Source organism: Cupressus sempervirens, chromosome 5 (genome assembly GCF_028749045.1).
Source record: "Cupressus sempervirens isolate cs-2001-9-10 chromosome 5, ASM2874904v1, whole genome shotgun sequence".
Classification (NCBI taxonomy): Eukaryota; Viridiplantae; Streptophyta; class Pinopsida; order Cupressales; family Cupressaceae; genus Cupressus; species Cupressus sempervirens.
In genome coordinates, this window is record NC_143122.1 from 721,412,089 (window position 1) to 721,439,188 (window position 27,100).

General features: G+C 31.1%; 1 protein-coding gene and 1 pseudogene across 3 annotated transcripts; one reads left to right on the top strand and one right to left on the bottom strand.

The window, feature by feature from the left end:
- LOC149558020 (putative glutathione S-transferase DHAR1, cytosolic pseudogene) overlaps positions 1 to 7,969 on the bottom strand; it is a 26,016-nt pseudogene extending 18,047 nt beyond the window's left edge.
- On the top strand, positions 7,968 to 20,395 carry LOC149558021 (monogalactosyldiacylglycerol synthase, chloroplastic-like). Of its 3 annotated transcripts, none has more exons than XM_089832459.1 (10): positions 7,968 to 8,389; positions 9,187 to 9,359; positions 10,588 to 10,749; positions 10,897 to 11,038; positions 11,209 to 11,433; positions 13,598 to 13,660; positions 15,977 to 16,051; positions 18,717 to 18,934; positions 19,938 to 20,054; positions 20,241 to 20,395. In XM_089832459.1, the coding sequence occupies exons 1-10, from the start codon at positions 8,180 to 8,182 to the stop codon at positions 20,278 to 20,280; spliced, it is 1,425 nt and encodes a 474-aa protein (XP_089688585.1). In that variant the 5' UTR covers positions 7,968 to 8,179; the 3' UTR covers positions 20,281 to 20,395. The 3 variants fall into 3 exon arrangements, with proteins under 3 accessions (XP_089688585.1, XP_089688587.1, XP_089688586.1); XM_089832460.1 differs by lacking the exon at positions 7,968 to 8,389 and adding an exon at positions 8,998 to 9,052; XM_089832461.1 differs by lacking the exons at positions 7,968 to 8,389; positions 19,938 to 20,054; positions 20,241 to 20,395 and adding an exon at positions 8,983 to 9,100 and having other exon boundaries at positions 18,717 to 19,296.
- The last annotated feature ends 6,705 nt before the right edge of the window (positions 20,396 to 27,100 follow it).

Sequence of the window (27,100 nt, forward strand, 5' to 3'; positions counted from 1 at the left end):
GAAGATGAATCAAATAGGACTTCTAACATACCTAGTTGGTTGAGTTGAAGTGTTTGAAAATACCTCCACACCTTTTCAAGGCTTAGTTCAAGATTTGGAGGTTGAGAGCCTTTATGATGCTTTAAGGGCTATGGTGAGTGAAGCAAGAATGCATCAAGTTTTGACTTGATTGATGAATCTTTCTTGGTAATTGGGTTGGCTAGAGAGACTAGGGGATCCTTAGGCAGTTAAGGTCCTATAGGTGGCAAGTGGTGTGGGAAAGACACCTTAAGAATCTTACAAGAAGACCAAGAGCATGAATCATTGATTGATTCATCCAACCTCCCTATTATTACTTCATTCCACTATTGTGAGGATCGATATTTTCCTTCTTTAACTAATCATCGTGAATATTGATTACACAATATTTGGAGTTCTCTAACGTTGTGGTACTTTATCAATGATTATCCTACCAAGTTTGTGCTTGTTCAGAAACAATTGAATTGACTCTATCAATATCAATCATGTCTCTTTGGAATTTGAATTCCTTTTAATTGAATCCATCCCTAGAATTTGGCAATCATTGGTTTCATGGTTTTTGACTGATGTGCCTATTGATCTTGTAGCTTGATTAGAGCTTTGTCTTTGTAACACCACACCACACAAATGTCTCCTTACATTCATTTGAGAGAATTTTGTATTCTTCTTCATTTTGGCGAAGGCATGGAAAATAACCAACCTCTCTTGAGGTTAATTAACCTCTTACTTTTTAACTTCTTCTATTTGGCAAAGAGGTTAATAATCCTCTCCAAAATTTAGATTTCTAGCCTAACCTTTTTGGCCTTTGGAGGTTAATGTTGGGTGGTCAAAACACATTTTTGGAATACTTTTAATAAGCTTCTTTTTGGGTAGGGAGGTTAAGAATTAGAATGAAATTACATGTTTTGAACCCACTTCTTAACCTCTTAATGTTTCAATTGAAAACACACATTTTGAGAGCTTTCATTAACCTGCAATAACTTGGGACTCAGGCGTCAGATTTCAAAAATTCGAAGTGTTGGGCGGAGCTGGAGCTGAGCCAAAGGCATCAAAGCCCATAAAATTATTTAAAAGACGATAAATTGTGGACTCTTTTAAAACTTGAATTTTAGCACACTTGAATTTGTTTAGGCTCAATAAGATGAAATTTTGGCACAAATTGACGGTTAAGGAACCAAGACAACAAAATGCTAACCCTCATTATATTAATTTACTTAACATATAACACTAAATCATAACCCTGATATTAACCCTAACCACAAGTCTAAATCTTAACCCTAACTATAATCATAAAACTAAACTAAACGTTAATTGTAAAGCTAATCTTAATCTTAATCCTAACCTTGATCCTACCCCAAGTCCAAATCATAGCCTTTGCCAAACCTTTATCTTTACCCTTAACCTAATTATAATTCCAATTCAAACCAAATTAATATTATCGTAAATAAGTTAATAAATCTAAATCAAGCTCTAAACATAATGTTAACACTAACCATGATATCAAATGAACATCTAATGAAAACACTAAAGATGATATAAATTGTACTCTAAATAATAACCATAATCATATTAATTTATTGAATACATTAAAATATGCTAAAAAAACATCGAGGCGCTAATTTTTTTTTGTCATTCACCTTCAACATAAAAAAATAAAATAAAATAATTTAGCGCCTTACATATTTTAAATATATAATAAATATTAACTAGTAATATTAAACATTTGTAACACTCTATGTATAAATTGAATAATATTATCATAAATTGCTTCACCCTAATAGACACTGAAAATATTCCATTCATTCATAAACGCCTCCAACTATATTTTAAATAAAAATAACAATGACCTTTACCTACACTTTACATATGGACAACTATTTAAAATCTATATGCTAGCTGTACATACTTGACTTAGGAAACACTACATTGTTAAACCAGACGGCAAAAGGTCACACAAAATCTAAACGCACACTTAGCAAAACTATGTCTTTCCCACGTGGCATCTCAATCCCTACAATAATATTACGCAAGCAGCGATATAATTAAATAATTATATTAAAACATTTTGCTAATGGACTCACGCTTTTCGGCTTCGTGACGTGTCATTCTAAAAATCGGTCATCGAAATCATAAATGTTAACGAAAAAAACACGGCGGCGGAGGAAAAATATTCAAATATTCAAAACAGATTCTTGCGGGCAAAAGAAGATTCATGTCCTGATGCGAATCTACGAAACTAAAAAAAGAATATCCGTTCTGTGAAGTGAATATGTGGCCAATAAACATTATTGAATTTTGAAAGACCGTACATTTAATCATTCAATTGGATATTTTTGTGGCATATACTTGCGTCACCAAGTTGAAAGTTTTTATATTAAAAAAATTATAACGAATGGTAGATATACTACCTACTAGTCGCTCTTATGAAAGGTCTCATGTGAAGAAAATATCATAGGAATCTCAATTATTAAAAGCAATGACAGAATTGTACCACTTTTTTTTAATCTCAACCTTTTTTTTTTATCAATAGTATTTTCTAATTTTAGTATCACAAATTGTGTAAATGATTCACTTCCTCTATTTAGCTGTTAATGATTAAAGGTTTACAAATCTATTCTCTTTGAAAGGAGATAGGTAAGTATTATATGTTGGCATTTTTGTATTTTATATATTTAGATAAATATAAAATTAATGTCATTGGACTTTATTCTATTCATGAAGTTGTTTGATTAATCAGTCTACCATAAGGAATAATGTTTCTATTTTTTTATAGATAAAAAATAATTGGTATAAAAATATAGTTAATTAAATAGTTTAAAAGTTAAATAATAAGATAATTAGTATTTGCATTTTGAGGTGTACTTGATATATTGATAGTAATTATAATTTAAATAGCAATCATATTTAAACTCTTTTTTACTTTCTAAACACATTATCTTTGTAAACTATCTTTTACATCAAATTAAAAAATATTGAAAATTTATGTTTTGTATTATTATGTTAATTTCAAAAAATATATAAATTTTAAAACAATATTTAAATGCTGTTTACAAATGTATTTCTTTTCATAAAAGAAGAGAATCTTTTAAATTATATTTAAAAATTAGATTGAAAACAAAGACAAAATTATTAGGCAATAATATGAAGGTTTAAATTTGATTGTTGACCTTGAATGTCAAGTCAATTTTCTATGTCAATTATCTATTCACGTCTTTCAAATGTAATATATGCTTTTGAAAATGATGTCATAGATCAATACATATTTAATTATGTTATTATACAAATTTTAATATTTTTTCCTTTTTTCCATATAATAGATTATTGAAAAATTTAATTGTATTTCATGATTTAAAAATAACTAAATATGACCATATGACCATCATATACATACATGGCCATTCATAATATAATTAGGTGATGAAAATGGACATAAGATATCCTTTTGGTATCTAATTAGCGTGGAGGCCTACATAAGAAAGCTATTAACTACTTAATGATATTTAGTTAGACATGTTGTGATGGGTGGCTTAAAACTTGATGTATCAATACTGTAGAAATATTAGTAAACATTAGATGAATGCTCTCAAATTTTAGCCTACATTAATGTTCTTAGCCCGTTTTCACATAAAAATGGTTATTAGTAGAGATAAATTATTTCCTTTTGTCAAACCATGTAAAGACATTGATTTAATGACTAGAAAAAAGATTAAGGACAACTCTCTCCAAGATACAAGATACATTAAATGATTGTTCGATACATGCAAGTAGTAATGACTAGATTGAATGGTGTATAAATCAAATTAGGGATTGAGCCTCTAAATGCAAAATTAATTTTAGAAGAAAACACTAATCAACACACAATAGTTAGAACATGGTTGAAGTACATAACTAAAATTAGATTTTAAAATTTTTTTTTTTTTATAAAGGTAAATCTAATATAACCTAAAAACGAAATAAACTAAAGATCATAACTATTTTCCTAAATAAATACTAATATATACATCTTAAATAAATCTATTTAAAAGAAAAATACAATTTAGATCTACTTCATTTACGTAGCAATTATATTATTACTTGATCGCTTCATTAAAAAAATAGTTATATTATTATTAACTATTAATATTTTCTTAATATTTGTTTTATTATCAAATATAAATATTTACTTAAAATTTGTTTTATTATCAAATATTAATATTTGCTTAAAAATTATTTTACTAACAAATATTAATATTTTGACATATTTGACATATAAAAGAGAAAAATCTTATTCATATTATATCACATCACTCTTACAATCATTATATCATTTAAATAATAATCATTATAACATAAAATTATTAATATCTAAATAAATCCAAAATATGAAACAATTTTCATAATATTTATTCTTATTCATTTGCAAGTGTTTGAAATAGACTCCTACTTAACTTCGTCCATTTGTATTTAAATTACGACTTTGAACTCCGAGTTAATTTATATAACTAACTAAAATCCATATGTAACCAATTGTTAAATTAAAAAGAAAACTATTATATTTCATATAGAGTAGTTACATAGGTAACGGTAACGGTTGAGTCTTTAAGTTTTCAGCAATGACAAATTGAAGTCGACAAGATATGGGATAGGTTACTTTTAAATGACTATCATTTCTAACTTGTAGAAAAGGAGAAAGATACTATGCAATTGTCAATTTTCTTAAGATTCAATTACAGGTTAACAAATTTAGTTAAAATTATATATAATAATAATAATAATAAGAGAATTAAATTTAACATATATTAAACAAATATAAAAGGATTAGTTGTCAATTATTTTTTTAACAAATATTATTAAAAAGTTTTATTTATTAAAAAAAATTAAGAAATTAATTGTTTTATTAGATTTATTTTATTATTAAATTAAAATTTTAAAGATGAATAGGTGATGGTGCATTCAATAAAAAATAGATAAGATTGATGACAATTGTTTCTTGTCTTTAAAATTTAATGAGTATTAATTCTTAACATTTTGACAAAGCATTAAAGACTCAATTTTAAAAGAAAGAACCAACTAAACCTAAAATAATATTTCATTCTATAATTATCATATCTTTTTCAATTAATTAAACTTATAACTCACTTAACACAATAATTTAATGTTTATCTTATAAAATTGATACTCACCATTTGTATTAAGATGTTATTTTAAATTTAAAAAAGATAACTTACATGATGAACCTTATAGAAGGGAAGAGCACTAGCTACATTCATCCTTCTAATCCTCTTTGTAGGACCAGAAAAACGGGTTATAAGCATAACACACTATGAGCAAATCACAAACCCAATCAACATGTATTAGCACCCTCTAGTCTACCATGAAAGCCAAACTAATCAAAAGAAATCAAACATAATTTACAACTCCCTTTTCCGTTTGTAGCTCCCATGTTCTTCTTTCTTCTCCAAATGATTGTAGCTCCAAAATTGCCTATAGTGCACACAAGATTGAAGCCAAAGCCTATGATATGGATAATGCCATGAGAATACTAGAAGTGTGATTTTAAGCTTGAGAGAAAGAATGCAACATGCAAAGAAGTAGAGATTCTAAGACTCAAAAACTTGGATTTTCAAAACTCCAGCATTCGGATCTCGAAATGAGAGGAAGAATGTCCATTTTATAATTTTCATGGAGGGTGAGAGCATTGGATTTGTCAACCACAAATATGCGATGTGGCAAGAGATTCTTATGACGCATATGACAGAATATGCCAAATGCAAGATTCTATGACACATGAGAGTCAAATTTGGCTAAATGTGGAAGAGAATCTATGACGCGTCATAAGATTCCTCAACCCACTTAAAGCCAAGAATCTATAACGAATAAGCCAAATAGGGACATGCGTAAGAGGTAATAATATTTGATTATGGCAAATCTCAGCCAAGTGTCAAAGGAGGATCCACGAGGTGTCACATCCAAGTGTCATGATGACACAATATTTTATGGAATATTTGAATTAAAAACCTCTTATTCCACAAAATAAGAATTAGTAGAAAATGGATTTAATAATGAAAAATGGAACTTAGGAAATTAAGAATTTCCATGGTTTGCAGATAATGAATCAATTAATTAATAAAATTAATTAATTGAGGATGATAATTGGGAAGAATGATTAGAAAGAATAGGATTAAATTATGGGTTATTTAATCCTATAGAGAAAATTAGCAGATGATTGGCCAAATTGATTAAATGAATGCGACCGTATCCTTTGATGAAAATGTGACGATGATGGATATCGAATAAGATGATGAAAAGGTAGATCAAAGCCATGGTCAAATTAATTGATAGATCGAAATTGATAACATGCCAAGGACACATGACATGAATAAATTGATATGTAACATTTAACCAACATTATAAATGCTATAGGATTGAAATTGATTGATAAGGTTTGATCATAATAACACTGACGAACACTGTCAATATTATTAAAATGGTTGATGATGCCATGATCTAACATTGAAAGCCTCAACAACGTCAAAGATTGAATGACATGAATGATATTTTGACCTAGCACTGAGAGCCATGACAATACTAAGGTCAAATCAATAAGATTGATAAGTTGATAGGTTTCCAAGGCACTGAAAGCCACAACAATGCCTAGGAGTGGATAATGATGATTGATTTGGGATGTTTGATATGTTTTGAGTTGATTAGGACCGATTTCGAGTGATTCCGAGTTCATTTGGGGTGATTCCGAGTTGATTTGATATGATTTCGAGTTGATTTGATATGATTCCGAGTTAATTTGATATGATGTGAAAGGTGATATAAATGACAAAATATGGTCAATCTGGCCAAAAGATCGAAGTTAGTAGAATGAGAAAATGGGACAAATTAGTATGAAGAAGTGATGAGGTCGTAGATGCGAACCATTTTTTAGCGTCTACACTCTTAATTACTAAAATTAGACAATCCAAAAAATCATAACTAAAATTCCACCTACTTGTACTTCTAATAGTTAAAATATGTAGACAACTGTAGGAATTGGGCAACTATCATGAAGATATCTTTTTGGAGGTGTTAGGCGCTACTTTGAAATAACCATTTTTTAACCATATGTATATAAAATATCTCACAAAGTGCCTCATTATTACCCAAGAAACATAAGTAAAAATAAGTAAAAATGTTGAAATCCCTTTTACTATTTAGAAATATTTGATAAGATATTCAATTAAAAACAGATAAGATTAATGATAACTATTTCTTGTCTTCAAGATATAAAAAATTATTATTAATTCTTAATATTTGAATAAAGTATTAGAGACTCTATTTAAATATTCATAACTTAAACTAAATCTAAAATTGTATAATATTCTATTATAATAATAATCATAATCTTTATTTCAATTATTAGACTTATTGTGGACACCTTGGTTGAAGGGTTTTACCTTATTTAGTTGAATCAATTGGAAGACCTTGATTCAAATCACAAGAACATCTTTATAACTTTCTAAGTTGTGTGTTCTCCTAAAGAACTAGAATCTATTAAACTTATTTCTCACTTAACGCAACAATTTAATATTTCATTTTCCTTTTAAATTTAAAAAACTTAACTTGCACATAGAAATCTCTAACTATAAATCCATTTTGATCTATTTTATCTTTAAATATTAAGTTGACACGTTCTTTTGAAATGTTAAAGTTACCATCTGAAAACCTGCTTGCTCAAACACATTGTTACTCTTTAAACCTCGCATGGAATACTTGTTAGTCCCTGTCATATGCCCCACCTGTGAAACAGATCAAATATTATATTTTTAATGGAATTCTTTCATCTTTGTTCAGTACACAGCAAAGATTCAGACAGGGAAGTAACTTGCTATAAAGCTTCCCTATTAAGTTACTCTCCCTCGTTTCGTGCAATGACAAGTACCCCCAGCCAATCATAACAATGGCCACAACAATAAGACGGCATCCTAATAATTTATTCGGAGAAGCTCAAAGGAACTGTGTCTTTCATTATTTGGAACAATTCTTAAGATAAAGGAATGAGATTTTTAATTAAACCTATGAGGCTACAGTGTTTCCGAATTTATAGTGCAACAACGAAGAATCGGAGAATATCCCTCTGCTGCCAACGAATTTTTCCTGTGAATGCCAACTATAAACACAATTAAATAGCTTAATGCAAAACCAGCAAGGCTTAAGGCGATCTCTAAAGTTGGAATTGTCCATTTTGATGAATAAGCAGAAAGATTCAATGGAGCTCATGCAAGTAGCCGCAGAAAGAACGAAGACGGTTCTTATTCTTATGAGTGACACAGGTGGTGGTCATAGAGCATCTGCAGAAGCCATTAAAGCAGCCTTCAAGATTGAATATGGTGATGAGTACAAGGTCAGAATGACTAAATCTTAATTGGGCGTAATTTTCTTTGATCAAAATCGATTTGGATCCATTTTTTCTGCTTACACTAATCATGTTTTGCCGATGCCCATTTCGTTTTACATTCGTAGTTTTCTATACCAATTGTGATCGTTTCTGAACATATTTTTCACAAAATCATGTTTCTCATGCCAGTTTGCTTACAATTTACTTCCATGTTTTGCTGAACACCCATTTTAGTTACAATCATGCTTTACTGAACACGTATTTCGTTTGTTGAGATGTTTTTGCGATACCATTTTGGTATAAATTGTTTGCATACAGATTTTAAGATGGTCCTGTAAACTAAATTCTTGTCTATATGTTTTCTTACACAGTTGACCTCAGAATAAAAATGATCTGCTTTGAGAACAATTTTAAATATTACAGATTGTTCTATAATATGTTTGCTCTTCACGAGACAGAGAACTTGAGACCTAGTACTTCGCATATATTAACCCGGGGGGTCTGACCGTTTTTGAAGGGTAGTTGTATGGACTTTTAGCGCAAATCTGATTGTTTGTTTTATCTCCGATCAAGACAAAAAGTATGTAGGAATAGCTCGCATGGAATGATTTCATCCTTGGCGGCTCTTGATGTTTCCTTTCGAACTTTTAGTTCGAATTGTCAATTCTCGTAGAATACAAATTTCTTCTTCATATTGCTCAAAGGATTTCACCTGAAGTAGTGGAGAAATTGTTTTTGTCATGGAGTTTGATATAAATGGATATAATGGATTCTGTTTAATGGTGAAAATTATGTTTTTGTAGGTTTACGTGACAGATTTGTTTAAAGAGCACACTCCTTGGCCCTTCAATCAAATGCCTAAGAGCTATAACTTCTTGGTGAAGCATGAGACTCTGTGGAAAGTTGCTTTTCATGGAACTATTCCTCGTTGTGTACATTGTCCTCAATTTGCAGCAGCATCGGCCTTCATTGCTAGGTCAGGATCCTAAGCCTAATTGTATGATGATATGATTTAAGTTGCTTAACTCCAAATTGACCTCTGGAAGCTATCTACGTGACCTTATTTAGATTTTTTTTTTCATGGGTGTAGCTTTTAAATAAATTCTTCAAGCTCTGTTTGATTTTATCGGTTATAGATTTCATGTACTAGGTTATGACTTCAGACCGTTTATTGTTGATTTTCGTGTGTAGATTTTTTCTAGGAAATTGAGAAACAATTTTAAATAGCCTTAAGTTGCTTCTTAACACATATTCGGGCAGAGGTCTTGACATGTTCTCTGCAACCCTGTGATCGCCAATATGGAGGGAATCCAAATTTAGAAAATTGATAAACGAGGCCATGGTTTCAATTTGATAAACAGTCGTCTGAACTTCACCTTTGCATCTTCCTCTGCAACCCTAATGCTACAACATATGCATGTATACTACTTAAACCTAGTTGAAAAGGAGATAGTACACCCTAATTGGTGCAGCACATGCATGCAAACTCATTCCTTTGACATCTACATCTGCTCTGTTAAGTCACCAAAGATTAAGGGGTACAGAACTGAACCAAATTTAAGAAAAAAATGTTTGGTCTTAAATTGATACAGTGCATAGATATCCAAGAGCTGATTCATATCATCTTCCATTGCAAAACTATTCTATAGATAGAGGGAGAGAGAACACTTTAACATCAAAGCACAAAGCCAGCAACCTGCAGCAATATTTGAGGCCAATTTGTCCTTGAACTCAGAACCTGTACGAGTCGCTCGGTGTTAATAGAGGTGAAAGATCAACTGTGTCCTCGCATGTTAAAAATGATAGCCTATAGCCAAAGTGGAAAGCAGGGAAGGTCAACACCTTAAAACTGAATGGCTGTATTTCCCTTTGATTATACGGTTACTGCAATGAAACCTAATAGGACGTGGACATATAGGTTCATTGTCTATCAATTAGGCGTGGTGATTTGTGAATTGAGCTCATGACCACGAAGAGGGATTTGTCATACAATAGCCCATCACTTTTTGCATTGGGCAATTTGAAATAATTGTGGGATTACCATTGCAGCATTCAAGTCAAATTTCATATATTTTCATCCTTTGAATTGTTTGCATTCTGTACACATTAGTAGGACTTTTATTTTGTAAATCTTGCTTCATTTCATTCAACTATCTGCTAACATGGTTGATCTGCTAATCTTAAATATCTGCTTGTATATATAGCAAGGTGGAAAAGGGCTTGAGGAAGTACCAACCTGATATCATTGTAAGTGTACACCCTCTGATGCAACATATTCCCATCCGAATTATTGACTCAATGGATGTCCCAAAAAAGATAATGTTCACAACTGTCATCACAGATTTGAACACATGTCATCCTACATGGTAAGTGCAAACATTTCTATTGCTGTGTCATCTTTTACTGAAGATCCATTTAATACAAAGCTTTCTGTAATATTTGATTTTAGGTTTTTTGATCCAACAGTTTCCTGTACTGTTTTCAACATGATTCCTATCCTCATTTGCACATAGGTTTCATAATCGTGTAACAAGATGCTACTGCCCGACTACTGAGGTGGCTGTGAGGGCATCATATGAAGGTTTGGTACCTGCTCAAGTACGTGTCTATGGTTTGCCTATACGGCCATCATTTAGCAAGAATCTTCACCCCAAGGTCATTGGTTTCTTACTTCTTTTGTTCTCTTTAGTCTGTATTCATATGTTCTATTAGAAACTATTTATTTATTTTTTGGCTGTGAGAAACTTTATTTAGAGGCTTTCAAAATGTGAAGGAAACTTCTGCTAAACAGTCACGTGTATGTTGTCTATGTTAACTTACATCAGGCTGAACTAAGGAAGGCTATGGGAATGGATGACAACTTGCCAGCAGTCCTACTGATGGGAGGAGGAGAGGGCATGGGCCCAGTTGAGGCAACTGCTATGGCTCTTGAGCAAACATTGTACAATAATATTTTGGGAAAGTCAATTGGTCAGCTTGTTGTAATCTGTGGTCGTAATAGTGAACTTTCTGACAAACTGCAGTCAATCAGCTGGAAAATGCCTGTCCAGGTATGTTTCCAGAAAAGAGAAGGCCATGTTCAATTTTTATAATTTCCTTGATTAAATGCATGAAAGTTTTAGAGACCATGGAAAACTATTTGATGGTTTCTGGATTAGACTGCGTGATAAATTTATTTCCTAGGAAACTTTCTTACCAAAATGATTTCATATTACATGTCTGTCTATGTATCCATATGTTGAGGATTCATCCCTCTCCTATCAATTTTTTTGCTTTCTAGATTTAGATCCTAATTTAGTTGCAAAATTTATTTTGGATTGTTAGAGGTCTTTTTGTTTTAGGACTCCTATTTCAGAGTACTTATTGTATCTTTTCATACATGCCTGTCCCATTGACCTGCTGTGGTTCTTTTTGGACATATATTTTCTTTCTTTGAACTTTTTTGTTCTTATATGCTCATGTAATAGTTGTATCTTTATACTCAATTTGTCCCAAAGATGAATATCTGAATTATTCTAGTTCCAGTCACCAATCATTCCAAGAGTACTTCTATTAATCCTTTGAATTTTCTTGTCTGGGTGCATGTTATGTAAACTTCATCTTTTAGAGCTCAGAGGAGCAGATTTTGTGATCAAGTTGCAACTAGTCTCTGTTATCTCATTTTTTAGGCCTGGTTTTATTTACCATTTTATCTCTTATATCATTTCATTGATGGAAAACGTTACTTGTGCAAACAATTATGGTAGTAGATATCTGATTGTGTTTCTCATGAATTAATTTTTGTCTCACAAGAAAGTGTAAGGATTAGAATTTCCTAGGTTTAACTTAGGTGTGAGGTAAAAATTGTAGGTTGAAGTTCCAAGAGGAAATGATAGTCATTCTCCATTTGAACCAGGTTATTTTATATACTGTTGGTTTGCATCCCATGTTGAATGATGGACCAACTCAAAGGATGGGTTCCTGAATGTAGCTTTATAAGGAAGGGAGACTATATTCCAATACACCTTCAACAAGGGTTATATATTTTCATATTTTTTAAACTTACATGGAAGAGATCTCTTAGTTTCTGAGACTTCAATAAACATCTTTTTGCTCAATTATTCACAAACGTGTAGGATATTGATGTGAAATATTATATTTCCAACAGTTTCTACACAGTATATCCTAAGATCATTATCAATGTGGTTCCCACTTGCGCGATCTACCCAAGTGTACATTGTTACCTACCTGTAAATTTTAACTGCAGTAAATAAAAATTGATTATTACATTGTGTTGTAGTGAATGCTAATAATACATCTTCAAGTGAGGTTGGCAAGTCAAGGGGTTTGATTTCTTTTTCTTTGTCACTACAGAGTTCAGACTTTCTGAAATGAGCATAAAACTCCAAAGTCTGTTTGGTGATTCTCCCAAAACAAGCTGAATATATCTCATTTGAAGCAGTTTTTTGTCCAAGTTTAAGGAGACTGTCCAAATTTTGGCAAGATTCACCAGTTCCAAGCAAAAGATTCAACCACCCAAAATCAAAGGACAAAAATGTTAAAACCCTACTTCCAGGTTAAAGATCTCATTTGAATAGCAGTATTTTGTCCATTTTTGGTCAACTTAATTTTCCCGAGTCTGGCTCTGCTTGGAATATCAGTCCTATCAAACTCAAGCTGAGCCTAAGAGTCATTGCCATATATCAATGTCTAGAAACATAATGGACTTATTGTTATCCATGAAGTGTCCTTTTGCCGAGATTTGGACCTTAAGCTTTAGATGTGATGCACCAATTTTATTTAACAGGAAAGAAGATGTAATTTGCCCATTCTTTTTTTAGGGCCTGGACTTTTATTAGAGGTAATATTTTTCCAATAATTTACAGCTAACGTTAATCTATCTGCTACTATTTTTGTGAGCATGCAATTTGTAACTTTTGTCTTGCTATGTCTATTCTTGTCACTTGATCAAGTTCAATAATTTAAATAGAATTTACTTGAAAATAGCCTGGATTGATGGACATGTGTATTCGGCATACTGCTTCTGTTATTTTATATTCACCATGATAAAAGAATTCACTTACAAAATAACCTGGATTGGTTGATATATCTATTGACATAGGTTTCTGTTATTTTATATTCACTATGATAAAATTAGACAAGTTCTTTGCTTGTTTGAGTATGTATGCTCTCTTGATGAGAAACCTAATTTATTAGGGCAATGACATTTTGCAGATAAAGGGCTTTGTATCCAACATGGAGGAGTGGATGGGAGCTTGTGACTGCATCATAACAAAGGTAATTAAAATAACTTTTTTCAGGCATCTGGATATAGCATGCAAAGTTCAGGAGAAAGAAACACCTAAAACCTGAGGAGTTTGGTTCTTTTTCTACTATAAATACAGCTGATGGCAATCACATTGTTGAATCTGTTAGAATATAAAATCTAACTACTGGATTAATCACAAAGACAAGAATGACCACACTCAACTTGTCCATGTAGGCTATGTTCAATGACATTTCAGGGAAGGGGGTGGAAGTGTATATATATGACATCGAAATTTAACCTTAGACATCCTTTATTGAATTTGAATGGACATAGTTGACAGCAGTATAACAGCAATGGAATATAAATTTCTGATTTCATTGCTCAAAGCTTTTGATAGACAAAGTAGTATAAAACATGTAGTACAAAATTTTATCTAAGTATTTCATAGGATTTTCATCCAAAGCCTATATGCAAAGGCTTTTAGATCTGGAACCTTGATGTGCTTTTTGTGTCCCTGCAACAACCATGTCTGTGTTAAGTTCAACCTCTTTCATAAAGTTCGTTTCTTTTTCTCTGACCACCATTTGCTTGAAAGAAGAACCAGGCTGATAAGAAGCCCTTCCACCCTTCCTTTAAGTCATTACATTAATCAATTACCTAGACAATATATGAAGATTGAGAAAAACACCTAAAAGAGCTTGGTAGTTATTGAAATGTTCCTATTTCTTTTATAAATTGAATACAAATTGATGTCAGCAATCCCTGGGTTTGCCCCCAAGACAGTTGAGGGATGTCTCGGACATCCTTAGCCATTTCAAGGATGACCATAAGTAGAGGCAACGTCGTGCCTCTTTGGAAGACATTTTGATAATGTCCTCAGGAATTCCCCAGATACAGAGGATGGCCAAGCCACCAAGGGGTGTCTATTGATGACTTTTGCTACGGTTTGCTATCGGGATGTAGAAGGTAGTGGGGGTTTCAGAGGGGAAGGACACATCCCCGTTTAACAATGTGATTTGAACCACTTTAAATGCAAACTAATGACAAAAACAATAAAAAACACTCCCAGGTCAAAAACAATACAAACATACACACATGATTCAGAGAGGATCAACTTATGGGTTATTTCATTTTATACTTTTGTTGTGCAAATTGGCAATAGAATTTTAAAATGCATATTCGATCAACGTTGGAGAGTACAATCAGGGATAGTTACAGAGTTCTTAGCAATGTGTATCTCCACCTTTGTATTCTGATTAAGAACATCTATATAAATAGCAAGTTTGTGCATCTACTTGATTCTTACATGCCCTTGATACTCTTGCCTTTTGCTAATGGTCTTATATTCTGTCATAAATCTTCCAAGTTCCATTTTCATCTCACGTCCTCATTTCTGTTTTGATCTCCATATCTCCTCATTTGTGGTCTCATGTCTATTAGTAAAATGAGACAGTATATGTCTCCAAGCTCTTTTCTGTACATCAGTGCTATTATCCATGGCATAAAGGGTCTACAAGTTATTTTGTAAGAGTTGGATACGTGTTATGTTTGAATGTATGCATTTAACACTATTTCCATTTTCTCCCAAATCTGAATAGCAATACGAGTTTCCTTTGATAAATATAAGGGCCCTTTCTTGAGTAAGTACAGGATAACTGTTTTGAGAGTAGTCAATATGTTTAATTTAGTATATACTAGGAATTAATACTTAGGGCTTTCCAGTGCAAAATTTTGATTTTCAAAAGGAAACAATTAAGCAAATGAACCCAAACCTACGTGTAGGAAATAAATAAGCTGATGCAATTATATTGCTCAATGCTGAAACATAGATAATAAATACATATGCAAAAGCATGAAATTTAAATATAAGAGAAATCAAAGTACTATTAGCAAAGATTTTTTGACAGTTTGGAGCAAAGAATAGCAGACCCCAGTGGAGCCAACTCTTTTGACTTTCTCCAATTTTCCACTAAGAATCTTATGTAGACAAATGAACAAAACATTCATCAGCCTAATTCCCTTCAAGAATCAAGCTAATTTGAAAGGTTCAGCAACTAGAAAGATACACAGCCACAAATAAATGTAGCATCTGTCAATGTAACTGCTGTTTTATTTTGTTGGACAGGCAGCTCTATATTGCAACAGTAGTTTTCAATTTGAATATATGATGTTTCGACTATTACCTGACTGTACTTACCCATGTCCAGTATCACTGCACAATTGTAAAGGAAATATACATGGCCTAAAGAATTTAGCTGTTGGATCAAACTTGAAACTCTTCAAAATGAATCTTGTTATAGCTATGCTTGTTTGTAATCATATATATGGTTGAATCATACTTGCAGGCTGGACCTGGAACTATTGCAGAAGCTTTGGTACAAGGACTTCCAATTATTCTTAACGACTTCATTGCAGGCCAGGTATTTTCATGGCTCTGAAATCTTTTAGTGTGCAAAACATTGTAAATCATATATTTTACAAGAACCATATGATGGCTATTTCCCTTTGTAAGTCCACCCCTCTTATCTGAAATTCTATCTGATCAGACTCATTTTACCACAAGAAAGGAGACAATGGACTTTGGAAACTCAACCTCACAAATTTTTAGAGTAGCAGTTGTGCAAGAATCAGAAAACATACCAAGAGAGGAAATCCTAAGAATTTTACAGCAACAGGCCATACTAATAATGGTTCCACTGACTTGTTTGAGAAAATATTAAAAATGGTCCCCAAAATCTAGTTCCAATTGAGAAAAGAACAGAGATTTTGGAGGCTAAACAAAAGGTGTTGATATATAGGTTCATAGGACTCTACGGAGGAGGACCTACATTCGGTTGACATTAGGATGATACCATGTGGTTACTTCACATAAGTTTTCTCAGCAAAAGCTTAATTCCAAGGAGCCTGGAGAACCATAAGTTAATAACATATCTAGTCTGCTTAAGAAACATTAGATTTGAAGTTTAACTTTCAAATCCACATAAGAGCTGGCTTAGACCATGCCAGTATGGGTTTCCCTCCAGCTTTTACATGGAATTTGTGGGAGCAATCATTCTTGGAGTTGAAAATGTAATCTTAAATAAAGGATATATCAGTATATCCGAACTTAAGATCCATCAAACAGTTCTTAACCATGTCAGATAAAAAAATTTAAAATATTGATTGGAGAAAGTTCCTAGGTACATATGTTATCAGGAATGGCATGGAACAACCATTATATATCAAGAATATACGTTTCATGTCTAGAAACTTTCATCAAAATGGATATCCAGCTAATTTCTACCCACCACTCAATAAGAAAATGAATGACAGAAGAAACTATCCCAGACACAAGAAAAAAGAAATTGGCTGGCAGGCAATCATACATCCAACTAAGAGGAGGGACATGAACCTACAAACAGAGGATGATGACACGAAGATGAGATTATATATACTAGGTCAGTACATTTTATAACTTCAAATATGTTTCTGCGCTAGAGCGATTAGAAGTACCACAGGAAGACACCATAGCCATAGAGAAAGCTTTAGCACACCTGTGAAAGCAATTGTAAATAGAGATAGTTCTAAAACTATGCCACTGAATGCATTGTGTGCAAAAGTTGTAGATAGTTTGAAAATAGAAATTCAACTGATACTCCTGTTGCTTAATGGAGGCTACAGAGAGGTGTTAAGAATATGCAACAAAAAGTGAAACTAAGGATTTAGGCACAACAAACTATCTTCTCCTATGAACTCTGGAACACTAGATTAAATGAAAAAGTTGTCATATAATGGTATTTCATTCAGAATCCCTTTCAAAAGCAGACAAATTTTAACTCATATGCCAAGCTCATGAAGATGATATAGCATTGGACAATTTTGCAGGGGTTAGATCAGTATTACAATAAAAGCAAAAACTATTATTTGGAAAATAAGAGTATTATTGCCAAACCTAGTTCTATGTGAGCAAAAACAGAAGTAAACTAAAGGAAACTAAGTATGCTCCTTTTGCAGGAAGCCAAATGTAGTTTTCAATGTGTAGACAAAGTAAAGAAGTTAATTTGGACAATAGCAGACTTGGTATGTACACATCCATCAGGAGGATCGAAAGGAGCATTCATATTTACGAATCCGGCCAAATTTTTTATCAGGGGATCGATCATATCTGCAGAGCTGTTAGGACAATTTCTTTTCAATATTTCAATCCCAAGTCCAGCATTGTATCAATGTGTATTACAAGCCTTGATAAATGATGACTGTATCTGATTGTCAAATGATTTTCTTAAAGCAAATATTAGGGATCATATTTACCCTCATAAATCCAACAAAGAAGCTGCTAAATCTTTAGGAAAAGGAAAAATGCAATCTGGGACTGAAGTTAAAGAGAAACACTGATAGAAGAATGGGACAACAAATGTTTTTTTTCTGCGAAGAATCCTTCAAAATGCTCCAAGGGATATTTTGCAGTGGTTGATTGGTGGGAGCTTAGTTTCATTGCCCCAGGTTTTATCTTTTTTCTAGTCTTGTAGCTTTATATTGTTTAGGAAAGATAAAATTAACGAATTTTCCCTGATACTGTATTTTATACAAGGGATTTCAAACTAATGTTGGCATTACATAAAGAGGAACAGAACTATATTTATCCCCAGTCATTAACATTCAAAACAATGAAACCTAAGAGTGGAAATGACAGTATATTTCAGTTCTCTTTCTGTAAGGTAGAGAACAAGACCTTTATCATATTGAAGCTTATTAGTTAAAATTAAAACATCGAACATGGTCGAAAAAAATGACTGAAAAAGGACAATTTTTTAGGAAATTGCCAAATTGGTAAGTTAGATGCTAACTATTATCTTCACAGTTTAAATTTGAATTTTTCTCCAATAATAATTTTTAGATATAACACATGTAGCATTTAGATCTTAAGCTAGACAATGTTAAGATGTTAGTATCCAATGGGCTATTTGACTAGCATATAAACTGTACAAGTATTATAAATTTAGTTTACAATGAATTTCTTGAGCACAATGGTAGTATAAATTTGCAAAATATGACAACCGTGTTACGAATGAACTTAATTGTTTTGCTGATTGGCTCAATTTGCAGGAAGTTGGCAATGTGCCTTATGTAGCGGACAACGGAGCCGGAGTCTTCTGTAAATCTCCAAAAGAAATAGGCAATATTGTTGCACGTTGGTTTGATCCAAAGTCTGCAGAGCTTAAGCAAATGTCTGAGAATGCATTAAAGCTAGCACAGCCGAATGCAGTTTTTGACATTGTTCGAGATCTTAATGACCTCATCAAACAAAGAGATTCAATACCCAAGTACTTATATTCTCTTTTTGATTATTGATGTCTTTCCTACTTTGTTCTAACATCAATTTTTAGTGGGCTTTTTCATTTTAAAAAAACAAAAAAAAAAAGAAAAAAAAATCCTTGGTAGACAACCCATATCTGCAAAGTCCGGATTTGTGGGTGCAATTGATGCTTTCACAAATAGAAATTCTATTATTTCATTTATTCTTCTTCTTGAGTGGAGTGCAATTTTGGCCCTCAATTCCTCTAACTGGATTTGGTAGATCTGTAAGCCTCGTGAGGCAATTGTACAATAGAATTTTGTAGTCAGTGTGTACAAAAAAACTGGTTCAACCAAAGCATTTCTCTTCCATTGAGGATTGGTGGCACAAGTTCAGTTGTGTTGGATCTGTGTTTTGATCCTCTTTTGTTTGCCTTAGACACTAGATTTAATTACTTCATGCACAAGAGTTGTAAATTTGTCTATGATAATCTTGGTAGCAATTATAATTTGAGGAAACAAAGTAAATCGGATTTAGTGTTAGGATTGGTAGGCAGGCTTGCACACACTCTATAACCAGTAATATTTTTGCAATATTTTTAGATTTACTAAATTAAAATTTGTTGATGTTTTTATATGCCATATTAGGTATTATTTGATAATACTTCTACATTTTAACTTAATATATATATATTTTGTTACAATTTTATGTATATATTATTATGAATTGATATTATATCATTATTCTCCATCATTTTCATAAAAATATATGTTTGTTAAGATAATTATAATGGATTTAAAAAAAAAAAAAAACACAAAAAATACTTATTAACACTTAAAATATAATTTAAGAATAGTATTAAAAATTAATAAATATTAATTATAATAGATTGATGATTATTATCATCATTAGTCAAAATTTATATTAGTAATTAAATTTACAATAGAAATATTGTAATATTGTAATATTAATATGATATTTTATCTAAATATAAGGTATCTAATGTTCTTGTACATTTCACATTGTGACAGATATATAGAGAAAGGAAGAAACAAAAATATCAAATTGAGATTGTTTCAAAGATGGGAAAGAATTAAGTCAAAGATGTATATTTCACATTCATCTAGAATCATAGAGATGAAGGGAAGGTATACCTTAAAAAATCAAAAACCTTTTTAGAACTTTTTGTTAATTTCTTTCAATTTATATTTAACTTATAAAAATAAAATTATGTAAAAATTACATTAATATTATTTTTAATTTTTATAATATTAGTTCCATTGGCCTTTTAGTTTAGAATTCCTATACTAAATTTTAATTGGTCATTTTTGCAGGGGATATATACTCTGGAGAACTATTAAAAATAATATGTAATTATGGACTCATATTGTATATAGGTTGTATATAATTATTTAGTGTTTTCATAAATATAAAAGAATTGTAAATAATATTTATTCTTTATAATAAATATTGATACATTGTGTATAAATTATGATATATATTTTGTTTATGTTTTATTTTTATAATAGATTAATTAATTATCTTTTGATAATATTTTTTCATAATATAATAAATATAATATTTAATTTATATTTATTCCTTATATTAAATAAATTAGATTACAAATATTGCATTTTGATAATAATAGTTATTATTATTTTATAAAATTTAAATATCATTTAAAACGGTACAAATGAATTGATGAAAAAAATTGAACATTCAAGAAAAATAATCTTGACAAACAAAAGACAATATACCAATGGAAATACAAATTACTATGCCATAAAGTTGAACTAGACATAATTTTTTTTCCACCAAAACCCTTTTGGGATATAAACCCCACTGGATAATTAAATTGCCTTTGTTATTCAACAACATAATTACAATACAATCTTATAAGCTTTGACATGGAGATTAGAATTTTGCAAAAATCTTGCAAGATAAACCATGTAAAATGAACTCCTCTCATTGTCTCACATACAACTCTTCTAGAAACACTTTATTGTGGAGTTTTAAAATACAAAAGAAAATGATTTGTCAAAGAACTGTCCACATTAAATGTATCTTCTACATATATCTAGAAACTTTGTCCATGCACAACTCTTGGATGAATAATATTTTAAAACAAATATTATTCTGTTTAAGAGCTTTCTAGTTTTACTCCAAGTATATATGCATGAAAAATTTGGTCCCACCAAATTACTTTCCCAAAAATGTGCAAAAGAAAGAAAGAAATCTAGGATACCACATGTTGCATGATCACGTATTAATTATTTTCTTAAAACACCCATCCTTTTGACACATAGAACAACCTCTTTCTCTTTTGAATATCAATTGCTCCCAACTCCTACTCAACCTTGTAATTAAGTTATGCACTTTGGAAACAAATAATATAACATTGATTCACTAAAATCAGCAACATCACACTATTTAAAATAACCAAATAAATTCAATTAGGACTCCTAAGGTTGAGACACTTTAATTGAAACAATCTCCTACTTGATGAAGATCTTACAATAGTCACTAGAAACAACATGATTTAAATTATTAAGAGCCACTAGATGCAACCAAATTCATTAATGTCATCTATAAAATCACATGGATCCCAAAACATGCTTTTGTACTCCATCATAACACCCACAACAACATCAAAGATGTCCACCATTTCAGACAACAATCACTATCATCCTCCAACATGCCACCTATGGAAGAAAGGAAAGAAGCTAAGGTAAATATGCACCTGACAAATGAACACAAACATAAGATACCAAGACATCAAAAGGATATTGGATACTACCACTACTACATTGAGGTCATGAGATATAGAAAAGGAGAGAGAAAAGAAGGGGAAAAAAAAATCAACTTCAAATCTAGTAAGCATGACACAAATGCAAAGTAATTCTCCATAAATAATATAAAACACCAACCAAAAGAACAATCAAAGTGACCACTCCAATCTAATTCATAAATTGGTGCTGGAACATCCGGGGTGTAAGAGCAATCTCGCATCTCACAAACCATTTCTATTTTGTCTTATCAATAAGGGCTAATTTAGTGGGGAGTTATTTTCTGGAAGCTTACTATTTTTAGTAAGTTGGTCATTCGAAATGAGAATGTTTTAATTTTATCAATGGAGGTTCATTTTAGATATATCAATTTACCAGTCAAGTTTAATCACAATATCAAGTGTAGATTTGAAATTATTGAGATTTTGTGGTACAAAAACTTTGAACTTAGTTTTGAAGGCCTTAGAGGCTCCAAAAAGGGGTCTAAACCCATATGAGTGGAACTTGCGCAATCAAGTGTTGTAGATCAGGAGGTGTCATTTTTGAAACGGGGTTATCATAGTCAATCATAGTAATGGTTGATGGGTTATGATCTTTGAAAGTTGTGCTTCTTGTAATTACAAAAATGAAATTGTTTGGGTTGACTCTAATGTGATAAAATATGAAAAATAATAATAATTTAGGGTTTGTTGGTCTCAATGTCTTAAGATAAAATTCTAGAACCTTCTTGAGCACTGGAAAATTTCCTATGTAAAGAAGAACCATAAGGTTGCCTAAGGTGGTTTGGGGTTATTGGTGGTGGCTTTGGCTTACACAATATTGTAAAGAAAATTCTCATGTGGCTTTTCATGTTATATTTCTGAAATTTGTAAATCCATACTTTTGGAGATAAAAAGAAGTCCATTTTCTATTCTTACAATTTGTTTTTATTCCTCTATTTATTGTGTGTGTTTGTGTTCATAAGGGGAGTACCCTCCACCAAATGGTATTAGAGAAGGAGTTCCTGCTTGTGTAGATAGATCATCAACTGTGAGGTAGTTTACACTAGGACCCTGGTTGTGGGTTTTAATGTAATGCACAAAAGTGCCTCCACAAAAGGAATGTGACAAAATAGATGGAGGTGTGACAACTAAGGGTCTTAGGGCCCTCTAGAGACAATTGTAAGCATTGCAAGAGGAGATTGACATAGGAATGATTATTACAGTGAGAGATGAAAGTGAGAATGCATTTGATGAAGAAGGGACTTTGAATAGGAAGGAGGAGAAGTAGCTAGCAATCCTGAGGAGGATAGTTTTTTCAAAACCATTTCTAAGATTGGAATATTTCCCAAGATTGAAATCCCCACATTTTTATAAAATCTTCAATTGGATCGATGATTTAGAAGAATATTTTGAGTATGAAGAAATCAAAGATCCTCAGAGGGTCAAATTTGTGAAGGTCGAGATGAAAAGGGATGCAAAAATTTGATGGAAGGAAATTCAGTTGGAGTAGAATAGAAGAGGAAAAGATAAAACCATGCAAGATGGAATAAGATGGTGGAGAAATTAGTATGACAATTCTATTCGATAACTAAGAGGAGGGGGGGTATGAGGGGGTGGGGGACAAATAGGTTATGCCTAGATATCCCACAACCCCTTCAACATTTAATCACCGTCAAAGAAACATAAACATTAATAACAACAATAACTTCAATACATCCAATCATTCAATATATATATCCAACATAAAACTTAACTCATTAATCAATGCCTTCTCAAATCGTTATCAAAATGTTCCTTACATTAACAACTATTAGTAAATTTCTAGTTATTACCTAGTGATATCTTAGTTACTATCAAGTTGCAGTAAACTATAAAAACATGTAAAAAAAAATTGCAACACAAATAACATTGACACAATTTTGACACCAATATTTAACTGGAAACCCTATTAAGGGAAAAACCACCTGGGACTAGCAACTAAAAAATTTCACTCTTTTGAAGTGATCTTTGTTAAGAGACTACCTTGTTAAAGGTTACATACACTTTGTTAAAGTGGCCTTGTTAGAGGATTTCACCAAAAGATTTTCTAGACCTTATCATTCCCTATCTAGGACTAGAAAGAGTGGTCTAATTTAAAGGACTTACAAACACTACTAATCGATGTTACCATATAGGATTTCACAAACTTGTCAGGTCTACTCGATGCTTTTGAGGTTTTCTGCTACAATGGTTAAACCATAAACAATGTAAAGTGATCTATAAAGAATATCAACCATCTTTGGTTGATCATATCTTTGTTCTTTCTCTATCTCTGTCATTTACTCACTCAAGAACTTCATTTTCTTTTCTTTGCTTGGCTTGATTCACTTGGCTCAATACTTAGCTCTTTTCCTTCAACAAGTTTGTATTCCACAACAACATTCAATCATATCTCTTACAACTTCTTCAACTCTCAAACAACATCACACCCAATTCATTATCCACTTCGAATCAACAACCTAAAAAATGTCAAATTCTCCTCCTTAAATAGATTTCTCTATGCTTCCAAATGCTTCCCTCTTTTGATAATCAATCAGAATGATTGATCTTAGGTTTACAACTGAATTCCTTCATAAAATGAATTTAGACATATAGAAAATATAACTTTATGTCCATCCTTATCCTTCTTCAAATTCCTTTGTCAGATCCTTCTTGATTTTTCTCCATTGTTGATCTTGCTACAAACTTAGGGTCTCGCAATAGACCGTATCAAACTTTCCAAATTTTCATCAAAATTTGGCCTCAGATTCCAATTTATCAATCATGTTCATCTAGCTATCAATTGGTAAACATACATTTATTCAGGCAACATATAACTTGGTTAACAATAACTTGCTCGGGCAACACTATGTTCTACATTTTTCTTTTGATGCAGGGAGGAGGAAAAATTTAGTAGAATCATCTCAACTCAAACCTAAAAACATCCCCTTCTTAGAGTTATACATGAAAGAAACATACAAATCAATGTACATAAGGAAAGATTCCAAAATTTCACTCGGGTGTAATTAATAAGAAAGACATTAAACATAGGGCTTGACAACTGGCTGCCGCACTATTATAATTATTAGAAGAAATTAAACAACATGTCCAGCTATGAGGCCTACTGGGTTAAGGCCATATCCAATAAAATTATGGAATAAGAATCCAAACTCCCATTCCTATCTTCTTCTTCAATTTCCTCCCATTGTTGCTGATTATGAATTACCACTAACCAAGCTTCTTATATAGCCAGGTAAGCCAAAAGTTGTCTCATTAGGGATTTAATCGTGCATTAAAGGTCCAACCTTGGAGGTGTGAACCAAAATCAAAGAAAATATAAACATGAAGTGACACACACTTGAAGGTAGATCCACGTGTCCGAGGAGTTAGTTCCTAACTTCATAATATGCCAACACAACTTAGAAAACTACACTAAAAGAAACAAAATGCCTCACAATAAGAGAGATATAGGAAACAATGACCACAAAGAATGGTACACAACTTGAGACATATGAATGATCAAGGCTTGCACACTTAGGATGAAGATCCAAGATAGGTCCTCTACATGACGTTAATTGTGCAACTAACAAAACTACAAGTAACAACAACTACTTTACGAACATCAAAATGGTACAGAAAAAGAGACATATTTTTGGTTGATGCAAGATTTCTCCAAGACCTAAGATGGTCCTACATCAGACACTTGGGGTTAATAAAGAACTGATGTCCACATCAAGCACTACTCATATTCTAACTTGAATCATAAGTATCCAACTCAACCTATAGAATCCATGAACTATCTTCAATTGATTTGTCTTTCCACTGAACTAAGTATTCCATGCAATCGTTTCCTCTTGTACTTTTTCTTTCTTTTCTATTTAGAATCCTCTCAATGCAGTCTTTCTACTTCCTAGGATAATCTGGGTTATTGTCATTCACATCATTAGGCTCATAGTATGGAACAATATTTCTACAGTGTTGAATATATGTGATATATCCTTTTCTTCTTGTAGTTTCACTTCATAGGCATTTCCACTGTTAAACTTCTTCAAAATCTCACAAGGTCTAAATTTATTTATTTTCAACTTACTATAGGTACCAACTGAAAATCTATTCCTCTTCAAGTGGATCATAACCTCATCACCAACTTCAAAAGATTTGTGTCTCTTTCGTCTATCACCTCTCTCTTTATACTTCTAATTACCATCTTCCAAATTCCTTTTAACTTCCTCATGTCTAAATGCCATATTAGGTATTATTTGATAATACTTCTACATTTTAATTTAATATATATATTTTGTTACAATTTTATGTATATATTTTTATGAATTGAAATTATATCATTATTCTCCATCATTTTCATATAAAAATATATGTTTGTTAAGATAATTATCATGGATTTTTTTTAATAAATAAATACAAAAAATACTTATTAACACTTAAAATATGATTTAAGAATAGTATTAAAAATTAATAAATATTAATTATAATAGATTGATGATTATTATCATAACTAGTCAAAATTTATATAAGTAATTAAATTTACAATAGAAATAACGTAATATTAATATATTAATATGATATTTTATCTAAATATAAGGTATCTAATGTTCTTGTACATTTCACATTGTGACAGATATATAGAGAAAGGAAGAAATCAAAATATCAAATTGAGATTGTTTTAGAGATGGGAAAGAATTAAGTCAAAGGTGTATATTTCATGTTCATCTAGAATCATAGAAATGAAGAGAAGGTATACCTTAAAAAATCAAAAACCTTTTTAGAACTTTTTGTTAATTTCTTTCAATCTATATTTAACTTATAAAAATAAAATTATGTAAAAATTACATTAATATTATTTTTAATTTTTATAATATTAGTTCCATTGGCCTTTTATGTTTAGAATTCCTATATTAAATTTTAATTGGTCATTTTTGCAAGGGATATATACTTTGGAGAACTATTAAAAATAATGTGTAATTATGGACTCATATTGTATATAGGTTGTATATAATTATTTATTATTTTCATAAATATAAAAGAATTTTAAATATTATTTATTCTTTATAATAAATATTGATACATTGTATATAAATTATGATATATATTTTGTTTATGTTTTATTTTTATAATAGATTAATTAATTATCTTTTGATAATATTTTTTCATAATGTAATAAATATAATATTTAATTTATATTTATTTCTTATATTAAATAAATTAGATTACAAATATTGCATTTTGATAATATCTGTTATTATTATTTTATAAATTTTAAATATCATTTAAAATGGTACAAATGAATTGATGAAAAAAATTGAACATTCAAGAAAAATAATCTTGACAAACAAAAGACAATATACCAATGGAAATACAAATTACTATGCCATAAAGTTGAACTAGACATAA

Coding starts and splice junctions, on each gene's coding strand:
- LOC149558021 (XM_089832459.1), top strand. CDS start 8,180: ATGCAAAACCAGCAAGGCTTAAGGCGATCTCTAAAGTTGGAATTGTCC. Junction 10,750..10,896: donor AACACATGTCATCCTACATG/GTAAGTGCAAAC, acceptor ATTTGCACATAG/GTTTCATAATCGTGTAACAA. Junction 11,434..13,597: donor GCTGGAAAATGCCTGTCCAG/GTATGTTTCCAG, acceptor GACATTTTGCAG/ATAAAGGGCTTTGTATCCAA.